General features: G+C 34.1%; 1 protein-coding gene across 1 annotated transcript; it reads right to left on the reverse strand.

Annotated features, from left to right (window-relative positions):
* Window positions 1–269: 269 nt before the first annotated feature.
* Window positions 270–26,852, reverse strand: SMC3 (structural maintenance of chromosomes 3). The gene is made up of 29 exons (XM_032225307.1): window positions 26,763–26,852; window positions 24,457–24,532; window positions 22,967–23,005; window positions 22,630–22,697; window positions 21,793–21,864; window positions 21,576–21,655; window positions 20,466–20,544; window positions 19,614–19,731; window positions 18,395–18,570; window positions 18,141–18,221; window positions 17,648–17,812; window positions 17,176–17,297; window positions 15,190–15,403; window positions 14,106–14,209; window positions 12,790–12,889; window positions 11,526–11,686; window positions 10,913–11,054; window positions 10,411–10,561; window positions 9,863–10,015; window positions 8,145–8,296; window positions 7,779–7,937; window positions 7,045–7,152; window positions 6,121–6,229; window positions 5,226–5,473; window positions 4,923–5,135; window positions 4,419–4,610; window positions 3,806–3,983; window positions 1,620–1,726; window positions 270–1,014 (listed from the first exon to the last, which is right to left on the reverse strand). Exons 1-29 carry the CDS (start codon window positions 26,775–26,777, stop codon window positions 943–945), a joined length of 3,654 nt encoding a protein of 1,217 aa, XP_032081198.1. The 5' UTR covers window positions 26,778–26,852; the 3' UTR covers window positions 270–942.
* Between the last annotated feature and the right edge of the window lie 811 nt (window positions 26,853–27,663).

Here is a 27,663-nt window from a genome sequence, read left to right on the forward strand (position 1 = left end):
TAACAAAATTTATATAAGAAAAAATACTATATTTCAATTTTAAATGGGTAGTAAATTTTATCTATTACAGATTTATAGTACACTAATAATTATCAAATTTTTTACAGCCTATGCTTTTATGGACTCCATACACTTGATAAAGCATATAGAACAAAAAACTTACATTTTAATAAAATGTTTCCCATTTCATTCTTTGCTTTCTAGAAATCAAATAATAGGTGGACATAAACAATTTGGCAACAAGAGGATGAACAGGGTTCAAACGTGAATGAATTCTTAGTGTTATGATTCTTTATTTTTGATGAAATAGAAAATCAATTTAACTGTGAGCCCTTGTAGTACATAAATCAGATGAAATGTTTAAATCAGTTTTATAAATAGTAAAGGTAACATAGGTATCTAGAAAAGCAAATTAAATCAAGTCATAAACTTAATTTTCCCTATGTTCTATTGCTAAGCACTAATATGCAAATTTTCTCACAAATATGTTATGTAATCAAACTAATATGTATGAAGTGATGGCCCCTGAATCAAAAATAGTTTTCAAGAAGGAAATATGTTATATAGCATTAAAAACAATTATTTTATTGAAGCTGGTTTTTAAAAAAAAAAAAATCATGTGAGGCAATATAACAGAGCACCACTAGAAAGCAAGAACTGAAGTTGGCAATAGACATATTTAAACAAGAAAAACAGTTTACAAAAAACCTGCAGAGAATATATTTTCAAGCTACATATATAAAACAGATACTTTATAAACGAATACAACAGCACATGTACATACAGAGAACACCAAAGAAATTATTATGAAATGGTCTAATAGGTATATTAAAAGCTGTTGACTTTTAATATACCTATATTGTGACTGCATATTTAGATTTATACAATTGCTCAATGTTGGTTAAAATATTACATTTTCTTAACAGATTGGCAGTTGTCCACCTAGCCATGAGTAGTATCATCTTCCACAAAATCTTTGGCCATCTCTGCAGTGATCACATCAATGTGGCTTACCTAATAAGCAAAAATGATATGGCAATTATTAATTGGAAAAATTCAATTAATAATTAGCATTAGTGAATAATTCATTTGGTTGTCAGAGTCCTTGTATGTACAATATTATTTCTGCACAAATAATAAATTGCTTAATATATGATACAGCCCTTGTTTTAAAAATACAAATGTAAATGGCTATGACTATCAAGAAGTCATGTCTATCTCTTCCATAGTCCATTCCTATGAAGAGTTTTGCACTAATCATGGGACCATATTCTGTGACATAATATACGCACTGTAATTTTGACATCATGATTTGTTAATTGATATATTAGTATGCTTGTAGTTTAAAAAGTCTAGAAAAATGGGTATACATATTTGATCTAAATGTAACATCATACTGAAATGTTTGATGACTGTTTAGTATAACTAATCAGTTCGCATCATGTTCTTAAGTTAATTAAATCAAGCTGAAATCTAAGCGAATTTTAGTCTTTAAATCAAGAAAAAATAGCAACTACAAATACTTAATTTGAGACACAAATAAACACATACTGTGAACTTAATAACTAATGTTAACCAGCATACAATAATATTCACACTGTACAGTTTAAGCTGCACACCTTATTTCTGAATTTTACACCATAGAACTTATCAGCAGATTCAAGCAGTTCGGGTCTGAATGTTGTGGTGATGAATTGAGCGTGTTCTGCTAATTCCATGATCATATCTGAAATAGATTGAAATAAATAAATGAAGTAAACTGGAGGTGGAAGCTAGATTATTGATGGCAGACTCCACCTTATCCCTCCCCCTGCTCTCTACTGTCCACCCATCCATCCTTTTGGTTATCATATTAATGTATTTATTTTCGTTGTGTTCATCATTTTTTACTTTATTGTTCTATTATTTTACTTATGTTCTGTTTACATGCCTTTTCATTTTTCTTACTTTTTATTATTGTAAGTCGCCTAGAGTAGCCGCATAGCAAGATAAGCGGCAAAAAATTTAACAACTAGTTAAAATACAGTGCCCATTTGTACATAATCTAAAACTTTTAACAAACGAAACATCTGCAGTAGTCTCAGTCATCAACTAAAGCTTAGTTACTTTTTGATCCAACAGCTGGCTCTCATATGACTGAAGATGCAATGCTACCAGTGGGATATAAAGTTCCATGTCACATCAGTCTTTCAAGACCGTACCAGTGTGTGGTTTGGTACTTTATATGACTTGGCTGATAGAGTTTCAGCAGTCTGGTTATGGTTAGAATTTCTTGACAAATTTAAATGTCAAAAGTAACATAAGATACTTAAGTGTTTTATGATGTGCCAAAGAGAATGGAGATCATTCAGTTCAAAGATTTGACTTTACACCACCATGTTTTAGTGATTTCAAATATTTTTACACAAAAAGGGGGAAAAGAGCAAGCAAGCAAGAAAGAAAACCTTGCATCTTTTCTACTAAATAAAGATCTAAAGATAGTAATTTATACTTTTCTAATATACTGTATATGAGGCATAAAATATTGCTGACGCTTTAAAACCACTAATCAATACAGAACTTGATAATTCTGAGCACAGCATTTTAGTACTCCTTCATTATAAATGATTTCTATAAAGATATTGATAATTTAATCCAGGATCTGTAATCAATGAAACAAAGAATAAAAAGAGAATATTTGTTTAGTTTTCCCTTTTTTATACTGAATGCACTTTAGACTAGTGTTGTACAGTAAAAATTTTTATCTTTATGTATAATGAAATGTATGAACAACCTTGGGAAAGTAGGAGAACAGATGATGCCTCGGAAACAATCTGACAAGAGATGTAGGAGTCCCAAGTGGCTTCATGCTCAGAGGAAGAAAATTAGGCATGTAATGGAATGCATTAGTGGCCTTGAAGAAAGAAATGCTGCATAGGCCACAATCAGACAAGAGCCCACAACTGCTAAGTAATCACAGAAAGAAACTGAGAAAAGTCTCACCCTAATGGATCAAGTGGTTAAACGCAATGGCAGGAAGTTTGTACCTTCAGATTGCAAGATTCTGTTAATGTAGCCTTACAATAAAGTAGAATTAGTTCATCTTGTAGTGTTTGCAGTCTGGTTTACCTGGGCTGACATGAATAGTGCAAGTCTGAAGGTATAAACGTCCTGCAGTCACTTTTAACTGCTTGATTCATTAGGGTGGGTCCTGCTTAAGTTTCTCTGATTGTTAAGACACTGAGGATTCCTGCTTCTCTTATCTGATTGTACCATCTATCAACTATACTCATGCATATATGAAGGGCACTTGTGAAGATCCTTCCAAAGGACAAGCATTCCCCTTAAGTGTTACTGTAAAGTGTACAATTATTATCAAAAAAGTACTGCAGCATTTCATAACTGTGTACCTGGAGAATAGTTATAAACCTCATATATACATTAATAAATTATTTAAGCTATATTCAGAAGTAGCCACAAGCAATTTTATTAAAAACTTCCTAGTAAAATGATATGAACTATCTTTACACAGTTCATTTTAGCAGAGATTACATGAAAGCTGACATTCTGCCATTGACATCAAGATTTTGTGCCAAATGCTTTTATTTAAGAATGTTTCAAACTAATCTTTTAAGTGAAATAGGCTAATAGGACAAATAAGCTGAACATACATCTTAATGCTCTCCGTAAAGGTGTGCTCGGTATCACATACTAATTTTGTTTTAGTAACACAAATAAGAGAAAAAATTCATAGAAAGGAGCAAGTACACACAAAAGACTCATATGCACAAGAGACTGATCTGAAACTTTATATCCGTATCTGTACCTGAAACAGCCTTCCTATGCTGGGCATCCAGGGCTTGATCAATTTCATCAAAGAGGTAAAATGGAGCAGGATCACATTTCTGGATTGCAAAAATCAAGGCAAGAGCCACTAAGGATTTCTGTCCACCAGAAAGCTGCTGCATTTCTCTCATTTCACCTTGTTTCCCAGTAAAGGACACCTGAAGAAACAGCAGAAAAATTAGTTTATTGATTATATTTACTGAGGCTCTCTAAGTGCAAAGGGGAGCTACAATACAACCTTCCCAATCAATAAAAATATATAAAACCTAAAGCCACGAAGATTAAAATGAGCTAAAAAATGACACAAATAATAATAAAAAACAGACACCCACCGTCCCCAATACATTAACCCCAGGTCTGGGGGATGAAAACCACATTAAGAGCTTTCCAGAACCCTGAAAGACTGACAGAGCAAAATGCTATACCAGAGGGTGGAGACTGCAACAGAGAAAACATGCTTCCTTGGTCCTGCAAAATGACAATATTTAATAGACATGCTGGGTGGAGAGAAACAATTGGAGACATTCTCTTAAATATTATCAGCAACTGACTTAGCAATAATTAAAGGCCAACTGAAAATAGACTTGCTTTACCCTAATTCCAACTCCAGTGAACTGATCTACGGATGGAACACTGCTTTGAGATCCTGATCCCTTTTCACTCTCAGCACTGCCTTCACCTTCATCTTGAGACTGACTGCCTTCCACATCACCTTTCTTCATCACAAGTGTTGCTTTGCCCCCAGGTACCAGCTTCTGAAACACTTCACTGAAGTTCTTTGACACCTTGATGAAACAAAATTCAAGAATGACAAACAATAAAAGAATGAGGTATTGACTAAATGACCTTTTTCAACAAATATAGTTTTGATAGTTATCAAGTTACAATGTTTATATAAAACTTGTTTATTCCCTAACATTTAACATAACAATATATTTTTAAGCATTTTACAACTAAATCCCTTTCTTTGGAAGGAAGTTAAAATGACTACAAAACCACTTATATTTCAGAGATCAAGAAAAGAAGCTAATAACATTAAGGTGTTTAATTCCAAAGAACATGCATGTTCTATATGTTAGACTATTGTCAAGGGATACCTGTTTGAAAGTCAGCTGGATAGCTTCATATTTTCTGAGTTCAAGGACATTCATCAATTCCATGATGGATTTGTAGCCCCTATCTAACTCTTCCTGACGTTTTATCAACTTTTCTTTCTGTTCTGAAAAGTTCACAAATTGATCGAGGGCTTTTTTATTAACGTGGCTATATTTTTTCAATTCTGTGTTGCACTGTTCCAGTTTGCGAAAGAGCTGCATAAAAGAGTTTAAAAAAAATTATAAATGTATGATATTACCTAACATCTATCATCTCTGATCATTAAAACTAGAGACATTTGTTACCTGCTTTAGGCTCAAAGTTTGGTATTTTTCAAATGCTTCTTGGGGAAGAGAGCCCAGTTCTCTGATTTTCTTCATACATTCTTCTTTTTTCTTCAGAAGCATACCTTGCCTGTTTGTCATCTTTTCAAGTTCTTTTGTGTCATGATTAATAGCATCCATGTGTTCTTTCTCCATATTCTTCCAACGTTCCATGCTCTTCTGAAGTTCTTTTATCCCAGCTTCTGTTTTATCAGTTGAATTGTCCAGGTCTATTAAAATAAAAAAGTATGTATATATGTATATGTATATGTATGTATGTATGTATATATATATGGTCTCTTGTGACGAGCCGAAGGACAGAGAAGGAAAGTGTGACCTTCCTCCCATATTTGAGCATACCAGGGGTTGTGACTTTAAATATATATATATATTAAATATATATTTAATTAAAGTCACAACCCCTGGTATGCCCAAATATGGGAGGAAGGTCACACTTTCCTTCTCTGTCCTTCGGCTCGTCACAAGAGACCATCCAGGCAGAAATTCCCAGCAAGGGTATGGCTAGCTGATGAGAGCTAAATAGCTTGAAATAGATCTATACTAGTCTCCCTTTATATATTTATCAGCACAAAATCACCAGAAGAAACATTCGGTCTAAAAAAATGGCAGCATTTAGGTCAAAAACAAAGGAATAAACTATAAAATAAGGATAAATAGTATTCTGTTGAATCATTCTAAAACATTCGTAATATATTTACGTAAATATGATGTAAATCTGTTTGAAGAAAAAATTATAACACTTAGGTTGTCCTCACTCTATTTTTTATTATTTGTGCTTTATTTTTGTCCTAACAACATACATGTATGTTTTAAGAAAACAAACTATTACTTTCTTTGCTTAAATAAGATTACCAACCATCTGATCGTGCCAATGTATCCTTTACTCGTTTGTTGATTGCCTCAAGTTCAGATGTTGTGGCTGTAAGAACAGTGCCACCTTCTGTCTCTCTCAGTTCGTTGAGCTCCTGAAAGACAGAGTTAACATTTACATTCCAAAGTCCAATCTTCAGGATGACTAGAAATTACATTCTAACAATATGTACAAAATCACAAATTGGAATGTTTTTGTGCTTTCAACTCAATATTGATTCCTTGTGACTGCCTGAAATAATTCCTGCATTTAATTTTTTAATTCATAATATGATTTGTAACATGATTTAATCAACTTTTTCACAAAATCTTGAAAGAAAAGTTTCTAAGTTGAATTAAAGTCTGTTAGATTACTTTTTAAATATAAAATGATTTTGGATATCAAGGCACAGTCCCAGACCTTAATTAGCCATTGTTCTGCAGAAAGGCCTGTACACATTTTTCAATAAGGAGTTTGGGTGGCATTCTTGTAGCAGTCACCATGTATGTAGTTAAATTCAGTAGATTTGTGGGAATGAAGGCTCAGTAATGAAAAAAATCTTTTTTCAAAGTATGCTTTTATTATAAATTATTTTTCTAATGAGCTGCTATCTTGAGTTTAACAATAATTCTTGGTCAATAGTAAAAATCACTTATTAAAAAAAAATCTGCCCAGATGCCACAAAAGGATTTTTTTTCTTTTTTGCCTTTACATTTCTCCCCCACTCAAGTTAGAAGTTCACTCAGAAGATAGTTGGCACATTTCAGGGAAGTTTCAAATAGGCAAATGAGTCATATCTTAAAGAGGAAACAGAATTTTCTTAGAAACAGATTTACTCCCCTTTCTCATAATAATGATATCTAACAGAGCCATTATGTTGAAATCAAGATTTGTTTTAAAAAAACGGATTAAAAAAATAAAGTATCCTACCTGCTCCACTTGGTCTAAACGTTTCCTTAAATTTTCATTGAGGTAGGTTTCAACTCTAGTGATGATGCCTTCCAGCTTGATCCTCTCATTCAAAAGCTGTCTGTTTTCCTATAAAGCAAGAAATATCAATTTGTAAAATATTTCAATTTGTACAAGAAAATTAAATTTGTACAATATTTCCAAGATTAAATAATATGGATTTTTAAATTACAATGAAATCTTTCACAGAAACTTCCTAAACCGCTCCACCACTTCATATGAAATGCATCTGGTTTATATTACAATCAGGACCTTCTCAACAACAGACAAGCTAACCACCTACTCAGTGTTTGTCAACCTCATTAATTTTAAGATGTGTGAACTATCAGAATGCTACAAGAAGTAATTCTTAGTCTTAAGATGAGAAGAATATTAATACACATGTACTGGGGTTCATACATCACACTAGGTCATGGTTTGCTTAACAATGGTTTTCCGACTAAGCCATAACTGACATTCAGACACTGAATTATGAAGAAAACCCAACTTTGGAGTCAGACAACATGCTAAGCTTGTTTATCATATTCTGGCTTACAAAATATTTGTAAGCCCAGTCATTATAGCTGTTCATAGACAAAATATGCCTATATAGCTGCTATAAATAAATACTTAGGTTACTTATGGAAATATAAACAAATTGTTATTTTTTAATTTAATAACTCTCGAACATCATTCTGAAACATGAACGTGCTTACTTGCTGTAGCTGTCGGATTTCATCATTAAGTGCATCAACTCGTTTTTGGTCCTCTAAGCTAAGTTGAGACAATAGATCTGTTCCCAGTTCTGCTTTTAATGATTCTCGGGTTGATTCCATAGCATGTAAACTTGCCTCTAAACTTTGTAAACTGCGTTGCTAAAATGAAATTAAACCAAGTATAATTATTCATTCATGAAAGGAACCCCATGATTCAATTAATTTTGTAGCTATTGGTTTTTCTTCCATCACTTGCTTCTTCTTTTGAAACCACTTAACATTAACCCCATTCTTTGTCTTTGAATTCTACAACTAAAATTAGAGCAAATGCCTCCCAAATGGAAAACATTCTCAGATATTCTGTACCTTAGGCATAAATGTTTTTTCTGACTGCTGTCTCTTCTCTTTCAGCATCTTCATCTCTGACAAAATGCTGTCTCTGGAAGCCTTGAATTTTCTTTGCTGTGTTTCTATCTGCTGCATTTGATTCATCAGTTGATCAATTTCATTATTAATTCATGCAATGCGCTAAGGAAAAATTCTGTCCATTCTTAAAGTGATGGATTATGTATAACCCAATATGCTAAAATGGTTCTAAGTTTCAATAAAACTTCTCATTTACATCATTGTAGAAGAAATAAGTTAAATGTTACAATATAATAAAAAATCTAATTTGCTTAAAATGATAGATGAGTAATCATATCATCTATTTAACTTAACCAACCAATTGCAGACTATTTTTTTCTTTACCTACTTGTTAGGATTCTGAATGGCAGAAAATAATTCCAATATATAATAAAGTAAAATAGAAAATAATTATTATCATCACTACCACATCATTATCTGGCTATGATGACCAACCAAACACAACTAAAGTCTGAAAGTTTGCTAGAATAATAGATAGCTTTTTTTCAGAAAGCAAGAAAGCTTAAAGTTGCTTACACTTTCAGAGCTAAAAATGTATTTTAGGGCAGGGGCAATTATCACACAAATATAACACTAGCCCTGACCATTTAAAACTGATATTATATGCTCCATGGAAAGAACATATACCATATTTTTCGCACTAAAAGATGCACCTGACTATAAGATGCACCTAGGTTTAGAGGATGAAAACAAGAAAAAAAAAATCAGGTGGAGAGGACCAGATAGGTATCCTTTCATGTGCCAACTCTGCCTATTGATTCCTGCACTGCGGAAAAGAGACAGAAGAGGCGGGCAATGATCAAGACAGAAGAGGTGGCGTTCAGCACTGTAAAATGACCCTGCGGCAGCAGCCCGGCTGCTATTCACCAAAGGACTTGCACCGGTAATACACTTCATGATCTGTGATGCAATATTCTCTCCATAAGACACAGACATTTCCATCCACTTGGCGGGGGGGGGGGGGATTGTGTCTTATGGAGCAAAAAAATACGATAATTTGTAAAAACCAGAAATTTTCTCTCTTTTGAAAAAGAAGAATGAATTCTAGCCAACATTCAAAATTAATTTTCTGAGATTAGAAAATAGCAAAAGTGAATGTTACTGTTAAGAGAGGTGTTTCTAAATATACATGCACAGAACACATATGAAGCATGTATTACTTCGGAGAGATGGGTAGTATAGAAATTTAATAAATAATAAATAAAAATATCTGTTTGGGGAGTTAAAACATCCTTATCTTTTTTTTTAGGCTCACAGAGCTACTCCCAGAAATTCTGTATGTTTGCATAAAGCTATTTGACTTGTCTCCTCCCTCCCATGAAGCCCGAAAGTCACATCTGGTTTAGTGAGTCAAAAATGTATATATTTCAAAGCATCTCTTTTAAAGGGTATGCACAATTCTAGTGAAATGAAGAACTGCCACCTGCTTTTATAACATCAGCTTCAAGTTCTTTTCCAGGCCAAGTAACCTTGATCCTCAGCTCAACAACAGAATATCTCTTTTGAATTTCCAGACAATGGTTGAGGTACAGATGTACACACGCATTCATATACATAGAAGTATACCAGTAACACTAAGGATGTTTTCCTCATATCCAAGTCAACTTCTCATATACAGCACATCTCAGACAAGGAAGCAAGTAATCTATGAAGGATATTTTCAATGTTTCTACGTAGATTTTCATTGAGTTTTGCTTCAAGTTCTCCAAGTTCCTCTTCTGCTTTCCTAACATCTTTTTGGAGTTCAAGTCTAGATTTTCTTGTATCATAATAACCTCCAGTTAAAGCCCCTCTGTGACTGACTTGATCACCTACAACAAAAAGTGATGTTCTGTTGAATAAAAAATAGTTTTCAAACTGGTCTGTACATGAAACAATTGGCCTGTCAGAACATAATGAGTTACATGCACAAGTTACCAGAATTTACTTTCAGCAGATTCAGATTGTTATCTGATGAGAACTGAGAACTGTAGTTTATGCAGACAATGTTTAAACAAGCCAGCCTCAAAATCAATTAAATCAGTTATACAAGGAGTATTGAAATATTATTGTAACTTTTCTGAATACAGAAATTATGACATTAGCAAACATAAAACTCATGGTTAAGTTGGAAATCCTGGTACACTGAATTTAATATTGTGTTGGGCAAATCAAAGCAAACTGAAATATGTATTTACATCATAAATCAAACTGTAACCAATCATACCTTCCAAAGTAATACAATCCATAGTAAAAGCTCTGGCCAGCTGTGTAGATACTTCCATACTTCGACAAATAAGAGTCTTTCCAAAAACATGTTTAAAGGCTTTATCAAATCTTGGATTGTACCTCAGTTTACTGATCATTGGAATGGCATCCTGAAAAAATAATCAAGCCAAATAGCTTAAAAATTTGCAAACCAGTAGAATTTCTTAGATTTAAAAGATGCAGATTAAATACTGTATGATCTAACAGAGAACCATTACAAGGAATAAAAAGCATTGAAATGCAAAATACAAATAATACTAATTATGAGACAGTTAAATCAAAGGAAATATCATGAGTTTAGGCTATTCAGAATCACAACATACAGAAGGAGGCAATCCAGAGCCTACCCTACTTATATTTTTATTCATTCTATTTATTTGCAGCTATCTTAATATCGAAATATTGTACTTATATAACTCAACTACTACTGTAGTAAATTATTTACATCAAAACAAACTTACATTTGTTTCAGGATATGCAGTGTCTCTAACATCCAGTTTGTTCAGAGGAAGAAAAGTCACCTCCCCTGGTAGATTCATTTTATTGAACTCCATTAGTATTTTAGTACTAACTTCATCAGAATCTACAATGTGATAAAACAACCTGTCATAAAAGTTAAAGAAAATGAATCAAGGTTTATTTTAACTATGACAGCCTAGTATGTCAAAGATAACCATAAAAAGGTGGAGAAACTTATATAATTGAGTCAGACAACTTTTGTTATTTCTCTTAAGTGCTTATAAAGCTATTATTATATTTTTGTGCTTTGTTTGCCTGGTTCTTACAGTAAAGCTATCAATATATGATACAACCAGATGGTTTATCAGCTGCCTGGTTGCAAACTCAAAACTGATTAGGGATGAGGGGAAGGAACCAGTCCAAAGTTTCCATGCCGAAGGGAAGACTGAATCAGAATCTCTTTTGATCGACCACCTTAATCACTATACTGAACTGTCTAATATGTTGATAGCAACATTTACTTGAAGCCTATAATTGCTTCAAAAAATAATTTTAACTTACCAGTGTAAGGGCAACACAAAAACACTCTTAAAAAATAACTAGTGATAACTATACCTATTTCCTGCAGTAACTTCAACACAGGTGTAGAAGGCAGGCTCACATTCAAAGTTATTCATCACTATTCCATGATAGCCATTCAAAACGTGTTGATTAATGCCTTTACGACGAAAGTGCTCCAGAACCTTGTTTATGCTATCAATGCCATTCAGAATAGCCTGTTTATAATAAAATAGAATTAATTGTAAAACCTATATTCTGTGGAAATTGTCTATGTTCAATGTCATTAATTGTTCTGACCCCTCTCATCCCACACCAACACACACTCCAAGCCAAAGATAAGTTACGGCATTTAATTAACAGACAGACAGGTCCTTGGCAGCAAACGGGCACAGACAAGCTTGGGCAGCAATCCAGCACAGATAAGCCATGGCAGCAATCCAGCCTGCCAAGCTCACAATAATGTTCTCCAACATTAGTTCCTGCGTTGACTTCTGCAAAAGGGGTGTGTGCACAAGCATTCCTTTTATAGTCTAGAGAGGAGCCTAATTACCACCAGTTGAGTGCAATTACCTCCTGTAATTGCGTAATTGTTCCTTACGCCTATTAGGTCTCTGGTGCCGGGCATCTAGGAACAACTCCCTTGGCTCCTCCCCACTGCTGACATCCGGATCACACTCCCTTGTCTCCTCCCCACTGGTCCAAGGCTCAGGCGCCTCCTGGTGGCCAACCAGCCTCTCTGTGCCCTGCTCGGAGTCGGAACCCTGTCCAGAGTCCTCCACATCCTCCAAAGCCGATTCATAGGGCCCCTCGCTGTTGGAGTCTGGTGGCAGCTCCAACGGCTCCTGCTGGGCCACTACATTAACCCTTTTATGTTTCATAGAACCCTTCCCCACAAAGTTAATTATCTTGTCTATAGCAGAAAACAAAATAAGTCTTCAGATTTGCTGTTATTTTAGATGTACCTGTGTACAATTGTAATAATGTGTAGTGTTTTTTCTGCACATTATAAGATAGAGAGTAACTTCATCATTTATATAAATAAATAAATTTGTAAAGCTATTGCTATGGGAACTTATATAGATTAAATAAATGTTTGGTGTATGGTGCTATTTTAAAAAGAAATAAAATTCTGATAAACCATGAAAGTAACTTTATTTAAAGTGTTTAGCTTGAAATGCTGTATTCTTATTTTTTTCTTTCAAGTCTCCTACCATTCTACTATGCCCCATAAAATATTAAGAAGCCTAAAGCATAAGAACTGTATGATTTACAATGTAAGTCTTTAAGCAAAACACCATTAATTATGATCATTATCTACCTTTCCTGTTGCTGCTCTAAGAAGTTGTTGTTTCTTTTCCAAATCCTCTCTCTTTGCAGCAAGAGCTTGCTGTTCTGCATTCTCTTCTCTCCACAAATAACTGAAAAATATTTTCAGAGATAGCCAAATTAATAAAAATATCTTTTTTAAAAAGGCATTATAAATATAATAATTAATGTGCTATGCAGAATTTCAAAACAGAATACCTTGATTTGAATTCTCTCATAACAAAACATTCTTCTCTTCCCCCAAACAGCCAAATTATTTTCTGTGAACCACCTAATTCTATTTTTTTATAACAATTTTCAGCTTTTGGAAAGTAAAGTATAACCTCAAGAAGTTTAATTTGATCCCGTTATAGTAGACATAAATTGGTAAAACACATTAGGTTAGTGGCCCTCAAACTGTGAATCACAACACCGTAAGAACAAATTTGTTGCAAAAGGGATAGTAGCAGTATTTTTCTACAAAGCAAGATTCTTAGCAGAATTTGCTTGGGTTGGACAAGCCTACAGATTTCCAATTTTATTCACGTTAAGGCCAGTTCTGACACTTTCAGCTTTTCATTTGGCACGCCCAATACAAAAAGTTGGATTGCTATTAAACTTTTCCCTGCTTCTGCTGGACAAGCCAGAGCAGTTTTATGTTATACATAGATTACAACATAGCTATTACAATTATCCAGTGAAACCATTATTTGAATATATTACATTGCATGAATCATGAGGATGGAAATTACACAAATTCTTGCGATCCCTTAAATTAGTCTGCAGTACAATAGCACAACTGCAGATTTAATGGGAAATTTTATTTCCGTCTACCAGTAGGATAATAAAACACAAACTAAGGGATGTGTTTGCTCTTTGAGTTGCCTGCTGAGGGACATGTTCAAAAATGGACAGTGCAAGGACAAAAGCTAAATATAATTTAAATGTAAGCTTAATTAAACCTTATTAAATGGTTATTGCAATTGTTTTCAACCCACTTAATTACAATTTGAAACAATTTTTAGAACAATCATATCCAAGGGTTTTGGGAGGAAACCTTTAGATCAGGAGTGTCAAATTTGCTGCGTCAAGGTTGCGTCTCGTGACGTATCAGGATTTTTCCCCCCTTTGCTAAATCGGGCTTGGGTGTGGCTAGCACGTGACACATCTGGCTCACAGGCCGCGAGTCTGACAGTCCTACTCTAGATGCTCACGCTAAGCACCCTAAGATGAAATCTTCATAAGAATATATATTTAAAATAGGGAAATTTACCCATGCATATTCATACAAACCTAAGTAAGAATGTAAAGCTTCAATAAATTACTAACTTTCTTTCACTTTGTAGCTCATCTTTTTTGTTTTTGACTTCATAATATTTTCTGTCCAATTCTTCAACACGAGCTTTCACTTCATTGAGATCTTGATCCAATTTCTAATGTACATAAGAAAATGTTTTAAATACATTTCACAATTTTTACTAACTTTAACACATTTTATTAAGTAGCATCAACTTTACAAAAAAGTTTGGAATTCAATGAATTTCCTTTCAGTATTTGATAAACAATATAAACAAACAAGCAATTTAAATTTGTTTTTAGTGTAGATGAATGCAAATAATTATACAAGATAACACACTCATATTTATTATGTGATGCTGCAGCTGGAATGGAGAAAGAATGGATCATGCTGTTAATGTTGTAGCTTTATTACCTGAGCTATATGTTAAAAATGGTCCTATGAGTAAAAGTACAATTACCACGATCTTTACCGTAGAAAACAAAAAAGAACAATTCAAAGGTGATGGTCAGTGAAAGATCATGAAGGCCGCAATTGAATACAAGGAATATCTATAAATTATCACAAATGAAATGTGATCTTTACTCTGTAAATAGAAGTATCAGGCTATGTGGTTGAAGCCATAAATTTTCACAAGAAATCCAACAACTCACATTAAGATTTACTGAAGAAAATAAGACAACCCAGTAAAGAATTTCAGCAATTACAGTGATTGAAGAACAATCTGTGTGCGCATGTATGTATATATTTCTGTTTCTATGAAAATGCACGGAGTACTCTTGCATCACTATAGTTTTGCATTTCTCTTCACCCTTATTAATGGATTATTTAACCATCTGAGATATAGTATGAGTGTGATGAACTTTTCTTTTATAAAAAGAATCTATGAATAATGTGAAAACTTGGACTTAATAACTTCAACATACAATAATTATCATGTTTGCTTAGCATTATGTTTGTGAACAAGTATAAGATTTAGGTAGGCACAGTTTAGATATTATACTACCTAAGTGTAGTTTCCAAGAGCTCACCCATCATTTTATATATATATATGTAATATATATGAAATACATGAATCAAACTAAATTATATGTGTCAATGAGCTCATATACTTACACTGTACTGTTCCAGGTTTTTCTCTTTGTTAGCCTCTGTATCTTCCAAATCCTTATGTATAGCAGCAATCTGCCTTTTCTTGTCATTGATAGCTTGATCTAAGGATCTGAGTTCTTTCTTAATCCATTTATCTCTTTCTTCTTTAGAGGTAAATTGACTTCCTCGACCTTGTTTTGCATAAAGATCAGTTCTCTCCTGGGTAGCCTGTGCTAGTCTGTTCAAAAATAATTAAAACTATTAGATCATAGCTAAAATATATTCAAATTTAACAATGCTATCATTATATGAATTCATTTTCTTAAACTGTATAACTCTTCAGAAAAATAAATGCAAGATGAATGTGCCATGATTAGTTTTTGTTTAATTCTAAAATTTACACTTATAATTTCCTGCATGTATAAATTATAGGACACGTAATGTAATAAAGACATAGAATAGGATAGGGAATGTGTACTGACTGAAATTTACAGTTTGGTGTTTGTTTTGCTTTTTCTGCCTTCCAGGTAAACAATATATTGTTAAGAGTCATAATACAGAAAAGGTAGGGCTAGATTGCAAAATTAGCATGGCTATGGAAAAATTAACACCCATATACAGGTGAAACTTGAAAAATTAGAATATCATGCAAAAGTTCATTTATTTCAGTAATGTAACTTAAAAGGTGAAACTAATATATGAGATAAGACTCATTACATGCAAAGCAAGATAGTTCAAACTGTGATTTGTCATAATTGTGATGATTATGGCGTACAGCTCATGAAAACCCCAAATCCACCATCTCAGAAAATTAGAATATTACATGCAATCAATACAAGGATTGTACATAGAACAATATCAGACCTCTGAGAAGTGTAAGCATGCATATGTACTCAGTACTTGGTTTGGGTCCCTTTTGCAGCAATTACTGCCTCAATGTGGCGTGGCATGGAAGTTATCAGCCTGTGGCACTGCTGAGGTGTTATGGAAGACAAGGATGCTTCAATAGCGGCCTTCAGCTCTTCTACATTGTTCAATCTCGCCTCTCATCTTTCTCTTGGCAATGCCCAATAGATTCTCTATGGGGTTCAGGTCAGGCGAGTTTGCTGGTCAATCAAGCACAGTAATCCCGCAGTCATTGAACCAGATTTTGGTGCTTTTGGCAGTGTGGGCAGCTGGAAAATGAAGTCAGCATCCCCATAAAACTCGTCTGCGGAAGGAAGCATGGAGTGCTCCAAAATCTCCTGATAGACGGCTGTGTTGACTCTGGTCTTAATGAAGCACAGTGATCCAAAGTCCTGTTGCTCAGTGGTCCAAAGTCCTCTTTTCTGATGAGAGCAACTTTTGCATCTCATTTGGAAACCAAGGACCCAGAGTATGGAAGAAGAATGGAGAGGCCAATCAAGCATAGTAATCCCACGGTCATTGAACCATTTTTTGGTGCTTTTGGCAAAAGTTACTCTCATTGCAGAAGAGCTGAAGGCCAACACCTCAGCAATGCCACAGCTGATAGCTTCCATGCCACGCCGCATTGAGGCAGTAATTGCTGCAAAAGGGACCCAAACCAAGGACTGAATACATATGCATGCTTATACTTTTCAGAGGTCCGATATTGTTCTATGTACAATCCTTGTTTTATTGATTGCATATAATATTCTAATTTTCTGAGATGGTGGATTTGGGGTTTTCATGAGCTGTACGCCATAATCATCACAATTATGACAAATCACGCTTGAACTATCTTGCTTTGCATGTAATGAGTCTTATCTCATATATTAGTTTCACCTTTTAAGTTGCATTACTGAAATAAATGAACTTTTTCACGATATTCTAATTTTTCGAGTTTCACCTGTATTCAAAAAAGAAAGAGAAAATTTCCAAAACAAAGTACCAAGAAAAATGGTATTTGCCTTCATTTTGAAGTAACAGATATTCTAAAGTTTTTTAGACTCAAACATTGGGTATGGAGAGCTGTTTCTAATTTTTTTTTCCAGATTAGCTATTTCACACCTGGCAATTCCTCGTTCTTCTCTTTCTTTTACACTATTGAACTTGGGTTCTGTTTCTGCCAATTCTTTCTGCTTTTCTTCAATTTTTTCAAGAAGTTTCTGTCTCTCCTTCAACAGTCTTTTCTGAAAATAAATGGTAACATGAGTCAGAAGTATGTAAAGCCATGTTTGCATTATGATAAAAATAATAGTTTTAATAATTTTAACATATAGTATGAAAGGTGTTTAGAAACTTCCTGTTTTTGATGCATAAATGTTCAAAGGAACATTAATACAATCCTGATAACAGAGCAGTCAGGATTGTCAGCTATCATTCATTTTCAGGAAATGATTTTGAACACTGAACACTGTAATCCTTGGGCAAGCTTTTCCAGAAGAACATGAAAAAATGAGTGCTTCAATTGATATTCTTTTGATAAATAGCAGAAATTAAAAAAAACCTCAAGAAAGTTCTTTCACTATGGGACTCTTACCCGTTGTTCACTATTTCCAGCAAGTTCATCTTGCAAATCTTTTGCTTTAAGCTCTAACTTGGTCCTTTGTTTTATCTGTTCTTGTCGCTCAGCACTGAGTTGCTCCTTCTCTTCTTTCATAGCTGAAATCTTTGTTTTCAGTTCACGGACTTGTCTTTCAATTTCCTACATACCAGTAATAACATGATATTAATAAATACTAGGCAAAAAATATATAGCAATTCTCAATATCTACATAACAAGATTTAACCATGGAGATTCATATGGGGATTAATTTTTGCAAGTTTATTGCTGATGTTATCATTACATGCACTATAGCACATAAATGAAAATATGAACTCCTATTTGTCTTATAGACAACCTATTTATTCATTTATTAATTCTTTCTGTATTCCAGTGCAATCTCAGTCCCCTTTCAGATATATCTCTGTAGTGCCATACATAAAATATTTTACCTTTCTTACAGTTAGGAATATGTTATGTGAATTTTTACCTCCATTTTATCTCGAGCATCCTGTTGAGCATCTCTTAATTGCCTAGATTTTTCTCCACTTGTTTCTCGTTTGGCTGAAAGCTGAAAACATACAGTAAATTAACCTTTGGTATTCTGTTGGTAATATAATACTACTACTACTTGCATATTGCATACATACATGCATATTGCATAAAGTATAACTATAATACTAGTTATGGGGGGAAAGGGAAAATTGGTATTTATTTTAACACATAGCCAAAATAGTGACTTACTTCATCAAGTTTAGCTCTGGTTTCATTTAGTTCCTGATTATAAATGGTATATTCCAGTGCTCTCCTCATTTTATCCCATTTTTGATATTGCGCTAGTTCTTCCTTCTCTTCTTCCAGTGTATGTAATCGCTCTTCAATATACTTCAACAGCTCATTTATTTTCTCCCTTTTCCCTTCTTTAAAAGTCATTCAGAAACAAATTAAATAAGAGGGTTATTAGTAGCCTTTTAATACTTTCTGGGAACATCAATTGATATGGAATGCAATCAAACTGAATCCTTTTAAGGGCAATATGCCTGGAATACTTTATTCCAATACTGAACTACATATATTCCTATTTTGTTCTCAATGTTTTACTGAATGGTGAGATCGTGTTTTAATAATAATTTACCTATGTATGGAAAAATAATCTAAATATATCTTAAATATATTTATGAACAAAAACATTTTCCCCAAGATAAACATTTATTTAATTTGGTTTCTATTAGACAGTTCATCCCACAGCCATTGCATTGTTTGAGACAATAGCTGCAGTTTACATAGTTCTCAACTCAGAGCCAGAGTTGGCTAAGCAATGCAGTTGTTAAGTGAGTCACACCCAACCGTACTTTTGTGTGGTCATTTAAGCAAATTATCATGATTAAGAGATTCACACAAATTAAGCAAATCTTACTGTCCCCCATTGACTTTGCTTGTTATAAGTCCTCTGGGAAGGTCGCAAATGGAAATATGTGACCTCCAGATGCTGCAACCAATGTAAATACATGCCAATTGCCAAGCACTTGTATTTTGACCAGATAAACACTGAGAACCAGTCATAAATCCCTTTTTTTTCAGTGTCATTGTAAGATTTCGTGATCATTAAATGAATGGTTGTAAATCTAATCCAGGTTGAACAATTAACATCAGTGCTTTATAAAATATATGTAAATCCAGTTTTTAACTGTTATTTTTCCATGTAGGAGCAATGAATACGAATATAATACAAGGGAAATAATTTTCAGATGTTAAAAATATCAGTTTGTTTTAAATCCTATTTTTAAGTGCACCAAAGCACACTTGCTTTTTAAGAAAAAGCTTCTTGGATGAAAAGCAAAACCTTGAATGACTGAGAATCTGCATTGACACCTATGTAACTGCAATCCTCCCAAAATAGTAAAATAAAAATGTGTGGAATATCAATAAACTGAATTATGGAAATTCAGATCAAAATTGTTACCTGTCTCCTTCATCAAGGAAATACTCTCTTCTTTACGTTCATCATATACTCTAGTTCCAGCTACTTCTCTTAGCAATTTTAATCTCTGAGAATCAGGAGCTGTGGCCATCTGATTGATCTAGGAACAACATTTTCTTTCAGTTTTTATAGAAAGTAAACAGGTAATGCACTGATGACTAATATGAGACATTAATATGTGATTTTATTGCTTATAATTCTGTTCAGACTAGTCATGCTGCTACAAATAGTGAAAATGGGAATATGATACCTGGAAGACAATCCTCCCTCAATTTTTCCGATTTAAACTTCATTAGTCTTCATTCTCAAATATTTTTATTGTGTGGTTTGATGCAATTAGAGTTCATCAGGCTATTCCATACAGAATATAGCTATCATTTAATAATGATCAGTGCAAGTCTTATATTCAATACTTTTGCTATCTCTAATAAACATTATTACAACCAATCCATGTACTATAAACGATTTGTTTAAGAGCCGAGGTGGCGCAGTGGTTAAATGCAGCACTGCAGGCTACTTCAGCTGACTGCAGTTCTGCAGTTCAAATCTCACCGGCTCAGGGTTGACTCAGCCTTCCATCCTTCCGAGGTGGGTAAAACGAGGACCCGGATTGTTGTTGGGGGCAATATGCTGACTCTGTAAACTGCTTAGAGAGGGCTGAAAGCCCTATGAAGCGGCATATAAGTCTAACTGCTATTCTATTAATTTCAAACTGTTAATGGATTGATTGATATTTTCATGGAAGATAAACCTGTTTTGTACAATTTTGAAAGTTTTGCTTTGAAAGTTATGAACTTTTCTTTTTGAAAAATAAGTTAGTAGATATTGTCATACCTTTCCTTGCTTAACAATATAATAGGGATTGCTGCGAGAAAATCCAGCACTTTCAAGGAGGTTCATGACATCATTTTTCCTAGAAGTAAATTTTAAATCAATTTTATAAATATTGTAGCATAAAAGTAGCATAAAAGCATTTAAATAACCAATGTCCTTCTATTAATTCATAAAAATACTTTGCTTAATATTTGTTATTTTTGAAATTGCATTATTCAGTTTTTTTCCAGTATCACCAAGTAGAATATTGTTATAAAATTTAAATCAAAACTTAAATTCAATTCCTACTTCAGATCTATAGTAAGGGAATGAGTAGCCAGAACACAATAATCAAATGGAAAACAATAACGGGTGAGAGTCCTTTTTTCTCTATGGCCTTTTGTTATTATTAATTCCAATAGGAATAGAAGTAATGTAGCTCTAATGGTGACATTCTCACCACTACTGTTCAAGATACAGTATTTCAAAGCTTTTTCAAACCAGCCCAAAATATTTATTCATATATATTTATATTTATTTTTTATTAAAGAAGAAACACGAGACTGCAGCAGTCAGTTTTTCTAAATAGCTAAATACTGAGCCAGCAGGAAGAGGGATAACTAACTATCTGCAAAGATATTTCTATATCATAAATATAGAATTTATTTTAAAATGTATTTTATTTTAAAGTTAAAATTACCAATTTAAATCCAAATGTTTTAAAAATTTCATACAGGTAGACGTTGAAAAAGATTGAACTTGATAAATTAAGAGATTTGTAATGAATATAAATATGAGCCATGGTTGTGCAGTGGTTAGAATGCAGTACTGCAGGCTAATTCTGTCCACTGCCAGTAGTTCAATTCTCACTGGCTCAAGATTGACTCAGCTTTCTACCCTTCCGAGGTCGGTAAAATGAGGACCCAGATTTTTGGGGGCAATACACTGACTCTATAAACCGCTTAGAGAGGATTGTAAAACACTGTGAAGGGGTATATAAGTCTGCTATTGCTATAAATATGAAAAATGAAAATATTCAAAATAGTTACTTTGTATACTAATTTAAAATTTTATATAGAACAGTTTCATGCAAAAATCAAATTGCTTTCATAAAATAAAACTGCCACTTACGTCACCATTTTTTTGTCTAAGAAATATTGGTCTTTTTTAGCTCCAATGACTCTGCGAAGAGATACCTCTTCCTTATCAATCTTAAAATAAGATAGAATGCAAATATTAATTTCCTGGATATAATTTTTGGTCAAATAATTAATGATATTTTCCTTTTAATTTAAATTTTAAAAAACCAAGAGGATTTATAAAATAAAAATTAAAATATTTAACTTACTGGTAATCTGTTGTCTGAGTTGTCAAAAATAATTTCCACAAAAGCAGAGATAACCCGAGGTCCTGTGCCTTCCTAAAATATATGTATATTTAAGTTTTCCAATTTTTAAAATATTTTATTTTATACAACGTTTTGGTATCCTAGTCTTCAAAGTTTATGTAGGTATAAATTCTACTCTTCCTAGAAAACAGAAATACTGTCTGTGTAATAAAAAAATAATGCAAATGACTTAAATTTTATATTTTTCCTTCACTAAATTAGTATAACTATTATGCTAATTTAAAATAATTACATAAGCTAATCTTAAGATATTTTACGATATCAGTCCCAGTTCTCGCAGTATTTTAGGAGGAAAGAGTCTATTTCTGCTATTGGGAATATGTTTTGAAAAGCCAAAATATTAGGGAGTGAAAATATGGGTTAAAAAAAAAAATCCAGACTAATATAAATAGTGAGAGAAGGGGAAAAGTAAAAAAGAAGGGATGCAATTAGAAAAATATATAAGCAATTACATCGAAAGATTTATACGGAGGAAAGAGGAATGGCACTCTAGCATCATTTGGCTCCAAACCTCAACAAATTTTTCCAGAATGTATCCCTTGGCTCCTTTTTCTTCCTAATAATTACATAATTCATCCCAAAAGTCAGGACAAAGCAAAATAAATTCACACAAGTATTTCTTCAATTCTAATTGAGAGATCTCTGGAATGATTCAATTTATTAAGGATTTTTAAATCATGGCAATTCACTGGAGTTTACACTGCAATATATGTATGGTTTCAATACATACAATTAAAACAAATTATTTTAGTAATGATCAGTCAGCTGTTTGCTTACATGCAACAAAGCCAGCCTTTGCTCAGGACGAAGATGACTGAATTCATCACTGAGGACAAACTGAATTGCTGTAATAAAGAAATATAATAATTTAATTTGTAGTATGAATTTTAATACTGAACTTCCTAAACATTTATTTTATACAGTATTATAGAAGGTATTACAGATTATGTAAAAGTACTTAGCCTTTATATAGATGTATTCATACTACAAAATTTGTCTAAGATATTGTGCTGCTTTAAAAAAAATGTATATAGCTGTCATGCACAATATTATCTGCATATCTTTAATACAAATTGGAGTATCATTTAGTGCAAATTTGGAAGCTTTTTCTTACCATAGAAAAAGTTGCTTTTTCCGGAACCATTTCTGCCCACTAAAAAGAAACAATAACAATTATATAAATGTTGATGTCAATTCATTATAAGAATATTTTAAACTGGAGTCAGAAGATAAAGATCTATAGTTTTATATAAAATTATATATATGAAAATAAAATTGTAAAATAGAATCAATTACCAACTGACCACCTACAATTAAAATCAACCAGACACTTTGTACCAAAGTGCATAAAAAAGAAAAGTAACTTTCACAAAAGTATTTTTATTTGTTTACATTTTATAATATTTTTAAACCATATGGATAGTCTCAAATTTTAATTTTATCCTATCTGTATCACAGTGACACACCTCCATTCAGACCATGTCATTATGTAACAACCCTGGAAAACAAGCTGCTTAAAAGGAGGAAAGTGATTCCCATAAGATTTGTTAGCAATATAGCATTTGACTTATGATTTTTCCAAACTTTGGAAATGCTTTGGCACAGGAGCCTCAGGTACTTCCAGATGTCTTAACTATATGTTTTGAATGAAATATAAATATAGTCTATAGAAAGATTAAAGAAACAAGAATTTTACCTCTCACAAGGCTATAGTGGAAAGATTCCATTTTCCTTTTAATGCATTCCATAATTACAACCACAATTGAGCCCAAAATTTCTGTTGTTAAGTGACACATTTGTTAATTGTGTTTTGCCCCATTTGACAACTTTTCTTGTCACAGTTGTTAAGTGAAACATTGCAGTTGCTAAGATAGTAAACATGGTGGTTAAATGAATCTGACTTGTCAATTGACTGTGTTTATCAGAAGGTAGCAAACAGCAATCACATGACCCCAGGACACTACAACTATCATAAATATGTTGGTTGTCAAGTGTCTGAATTTTGATCATATGGCTTTGGGGAAACTGCACTTGTCATAAGAGTGAAAACAGTTATAAGTCACTTCTTTTAGTGCCATTGTTAACTACGAATGGTCACTAAATGAAGTAAATCCTCAAACTAAAGTCAAGGATTACCTACATTAGTTGCATAATATTTTTTATTTATTCCATTTAGATACCGTCCAACTCCAAAAGTATAGTGGGTGGCTCACACTAAGAACAAAATGTTGCAAAACATTTTGAAGTTTTGCTATACAAAAATATTCCGAAATGTTCAGTAGTATTTACATTATCTATCTATCTATCATCTATCTATCTATCTATCATCTATCTATGTATGTATTTATTTATTTAGTGTCACAACCCCTGGTATGCCCAAATGTGGGAGGAAGTCTACTGCGTCCATTCTCTGTCTATCGGCTCGTCACAAGAGACCATCCAGACAGAAACCCAATATTTTTACTGTTGCCTTTGTTACGTTTGTGTTGTATATTTATTTATCAGCACAAATACAACATATGTATGTATGTATGTGTGTGTGTGTGTATGTGTGTGTGTGTGTGTGTGTGTATATATATATATCCTTTGTAGCAGGGAACTTACCAATGACATTATGTTTTGAACTGAAGGGATCTACAATTGTTTGATCTCTGTAACTTCTAAATCCCTGGATAATTACCTGAAAGAAGCAGAATTACTTTTTTAAAGTAAGGAACAGATTAAATCATGTATCAATCAACTTGCAGATTTTGAACTAAAATGTTGCAACATAATCTACGTTCATTCAGTACATATTCATGCTTGTTGTACCTTTTGTTTTACCACACACAGATCAATATTCCATATTGAAACATACAATCTAGGTAATGTTTGTTGAAGATCACCTAAATTTTAGCTAATAATGCAGCAATTTTAATATAGAAAAGAAAAGTGCTATGCCCTTTACCTTGTCTGCACCACATATATGAAACATCTTTTTTAAAAAAATCAATGATTATAATTTTTATTCGTGGGATTTTAGATGGCCCTATCATTTTTCTACATTCTTTTATCTTGTTCCTAGCCACTTATTTATCTCTTCTAACAAACATTTTACCCCAAAACAGATTCATTCCAGAGTATTGCACAATTGTCCTAAAACACCTCACTAGTTCTTCTATTATCACCACAAACTGGGGCATAACTTGCAATATTAGTCCCTAGTTGACACAACTTAGATGATACAAGGCATATTTTCTGACTTTCACTTTAGTCTTACTTTCTGACCAATATTTTAATCCTTTCATAATTAAAACTATAATTAAAACTAAAATCAAAGAATTGAGGCCCTTGAACTAGAGTGCTGGAAAAGACTCCTGCGATTCTCTTGGACTGCAAGGCGATCAAACCAGTCAGTCCTAGAGGAGATCAACCCTGACAGTTCTTTAGAAGGCCAGATCCTGAAGATGAAATTCAAATACTTGGCCACCGAATTAGAAGGAAGGACTCACTGGAGAAGAGCCTAATGCTAGGAAAGACTGAGGGCAAAAGAAGAATGGGACGACAGAAAATGAGGTGGCTGGATGGAGTCACTGAACAGTGGGCGTGAGCTTAAATGGACTCCCGGTAGAGGACAGGAAGGCCTGGAGGAATGTTGTCCATGGGATCGCGATGGGTCAGACACGATTTTGCAACTAGCAATAACAACAATTAAAACTATAGCTTCATCTCCCAGCATGGACTTTATAATTTGTATTCTACAAGATCAGCCTATCTTCTTCAAACATATTACATCTTTCCAATCTTCTCAGACACACGTTTCCTTTAATTCAAATTCATTTATTTTATACTTTGCACCAAGTACTCTTCTTACATTCCAAGTTGCAATCTTCAATATGCCAGATGGGCCTGCAGGTACTGACCGCCATTGTCTGTCATGGCTTTGATTAATCAAGACTTGCACATAGCAGTTTTACTAATACGAAAAGGTTTAATTCAGTTACCAGCCTTGTTATAATTGTGTCACAGCCAACATTGTCTGCTAATGTAAGAACAATACACTTGCCACTTGCGGCGCTTTCTAGCTAGTATGCCACAAATGTCATTCCAGCTCAGTCTTACTCTAATCTTATTTACACTATGCCAACTACAATCCTTAATCAACAGACCGATTTAGAGCAGTGTTTTTCAACCTTAACAAGTTTTAAGATGTGAGGATGTCCATTCCCAGAATTCCCCAACCAGCCATGACTACGAATTCTGGGAGTTGTCAAGATTGAGAAACACCGATCTAGCGACTACACGGTTGTCTGCACCCAACCATTTGGATGTACACGCAGTGTACTGAAAGTTCCTCAGGATGCAGCAACACACCTCAAACCAGCCAAGTACGATGCACTGAGGCTTGTTGGGATGGGGGGCAAAGAACCACCCGTCGGAATTCTGTCTCACGAACAGTCAAATTTCTCCTGCAATCTTTGCAACTCTCCATTACCATTTCTCCAGAACAGGCCCACAATCTTATTTTCCCTTATTTCTTCCTGACCCATTCATTTTACGTCAGCGAACAACGGCCGCCTCCCCCTTCTTGTCCCCCCATCATCGTGCCAAGGAAGACAGCAGCCCGTCAGGGTCAGCCCTATGCACCCACCCCCCAAGGGCCCGAAGATGGGTCACCTCTCTTCTGATCTGCCACTGAAATACAAGACTCTCCGGGGCAAAAACTAGGCATCGATCGCGGCCTGCATATCCTTTCTGCTCCTGCTGGAGCCCAGAGCCATCAAGCACCGCTCCTTTCCCTCACGCCTCAACCCAACTCCGGCACCCTCTCTCCAAGTACCCTTCTCATTCAGGTCTGTCTGGCTCTTCCTTTCCATTTCCCAAAGAAAATAAACCGCTACGCCATAAATTCTACGCCCGGTGCGGAGTACCTGCTTAATATACATCGCGGCAACGGCGGAGGCCTCCCTTTCTCACCGAGAAGCGCCCACCGCTCAAGTCGCGCACAAAATGGCGGCACGTCTTCCCCCGCCCCCTTTGGAACGAACCATTTCATCAAAGAAAAGGGGGGGTCCAATAAAACCTAGAAAGCGCCTTAGAAATAGGGGTGGGTGGGAAATGCCACTTTTTCACACTGTATGGCAGTATCACTCATGCCAACATTTCCGGCCTAACAGTCAGAATACGCGGTAGACTGTGTGTTAAAATAAGCGTCTTACTCGCCCTATCGGAATTTGGTTCAACCCATAGCAACGATTTGAGCGCCAAGACAAGTCCGGCCAATGGGAGAGAGAGGTTGGAGAGTGCTGGGCATAAATAAAGTCCTCGCGCTGTTTTGTGGGAGGGAAGTTTTCAATCAGCTTCAGGTTAAGAACCTGGGATAGGTTTTCACAGCCCAAAGTGCCCCATCCGTGCGGAAAAGGGAGGTGTAACCGGCCTTGGAAGAATTCGAAATAAAAGATATGCGAGGACTAAGAACAATCTATTCAGGGAAAAAAACCTGAATAGCATTTTGTGGCGTATCATGTTTGCTGTAATCAAAGAGCTGATGTTATGAATACTTATTGCTAGCTAGTCTTGTGTGTTTCGGATTTTTACTGGAAAAGGAAAAACAGTTATTTCCCTGTAGTTTTGAAAATATATCAGTCCAGACATTTCAATTGCATTTTATGGGATTCTTCATTGTTTTAAAATGTTTTTGTAATGTCTTTCCATATTACATAACAACCTTCAAAGCAATTTATAACAATTTATAATTTTGGGCTGTTTACAATATTAAAAGATAAATTTGTACAAAACATATACACAATAGGAGCTAAATAACAAAGATAA

The sequence above is a fragment of the Thamnophis elegans genome, chromosome 10 (assembly GCF_009769535.1).
Source record: "Thamnophis elegans isolate rThaEle1 chromosome 10, rThaEle1.pri, whole genome shotgun sequence".
Classification (NCBI taxonomy): Eukaryota; Metazoa; Chordata; class Lepidosauria; order Squamata; family Colubridae; genus Thamnophis; species Thamnophis elegans.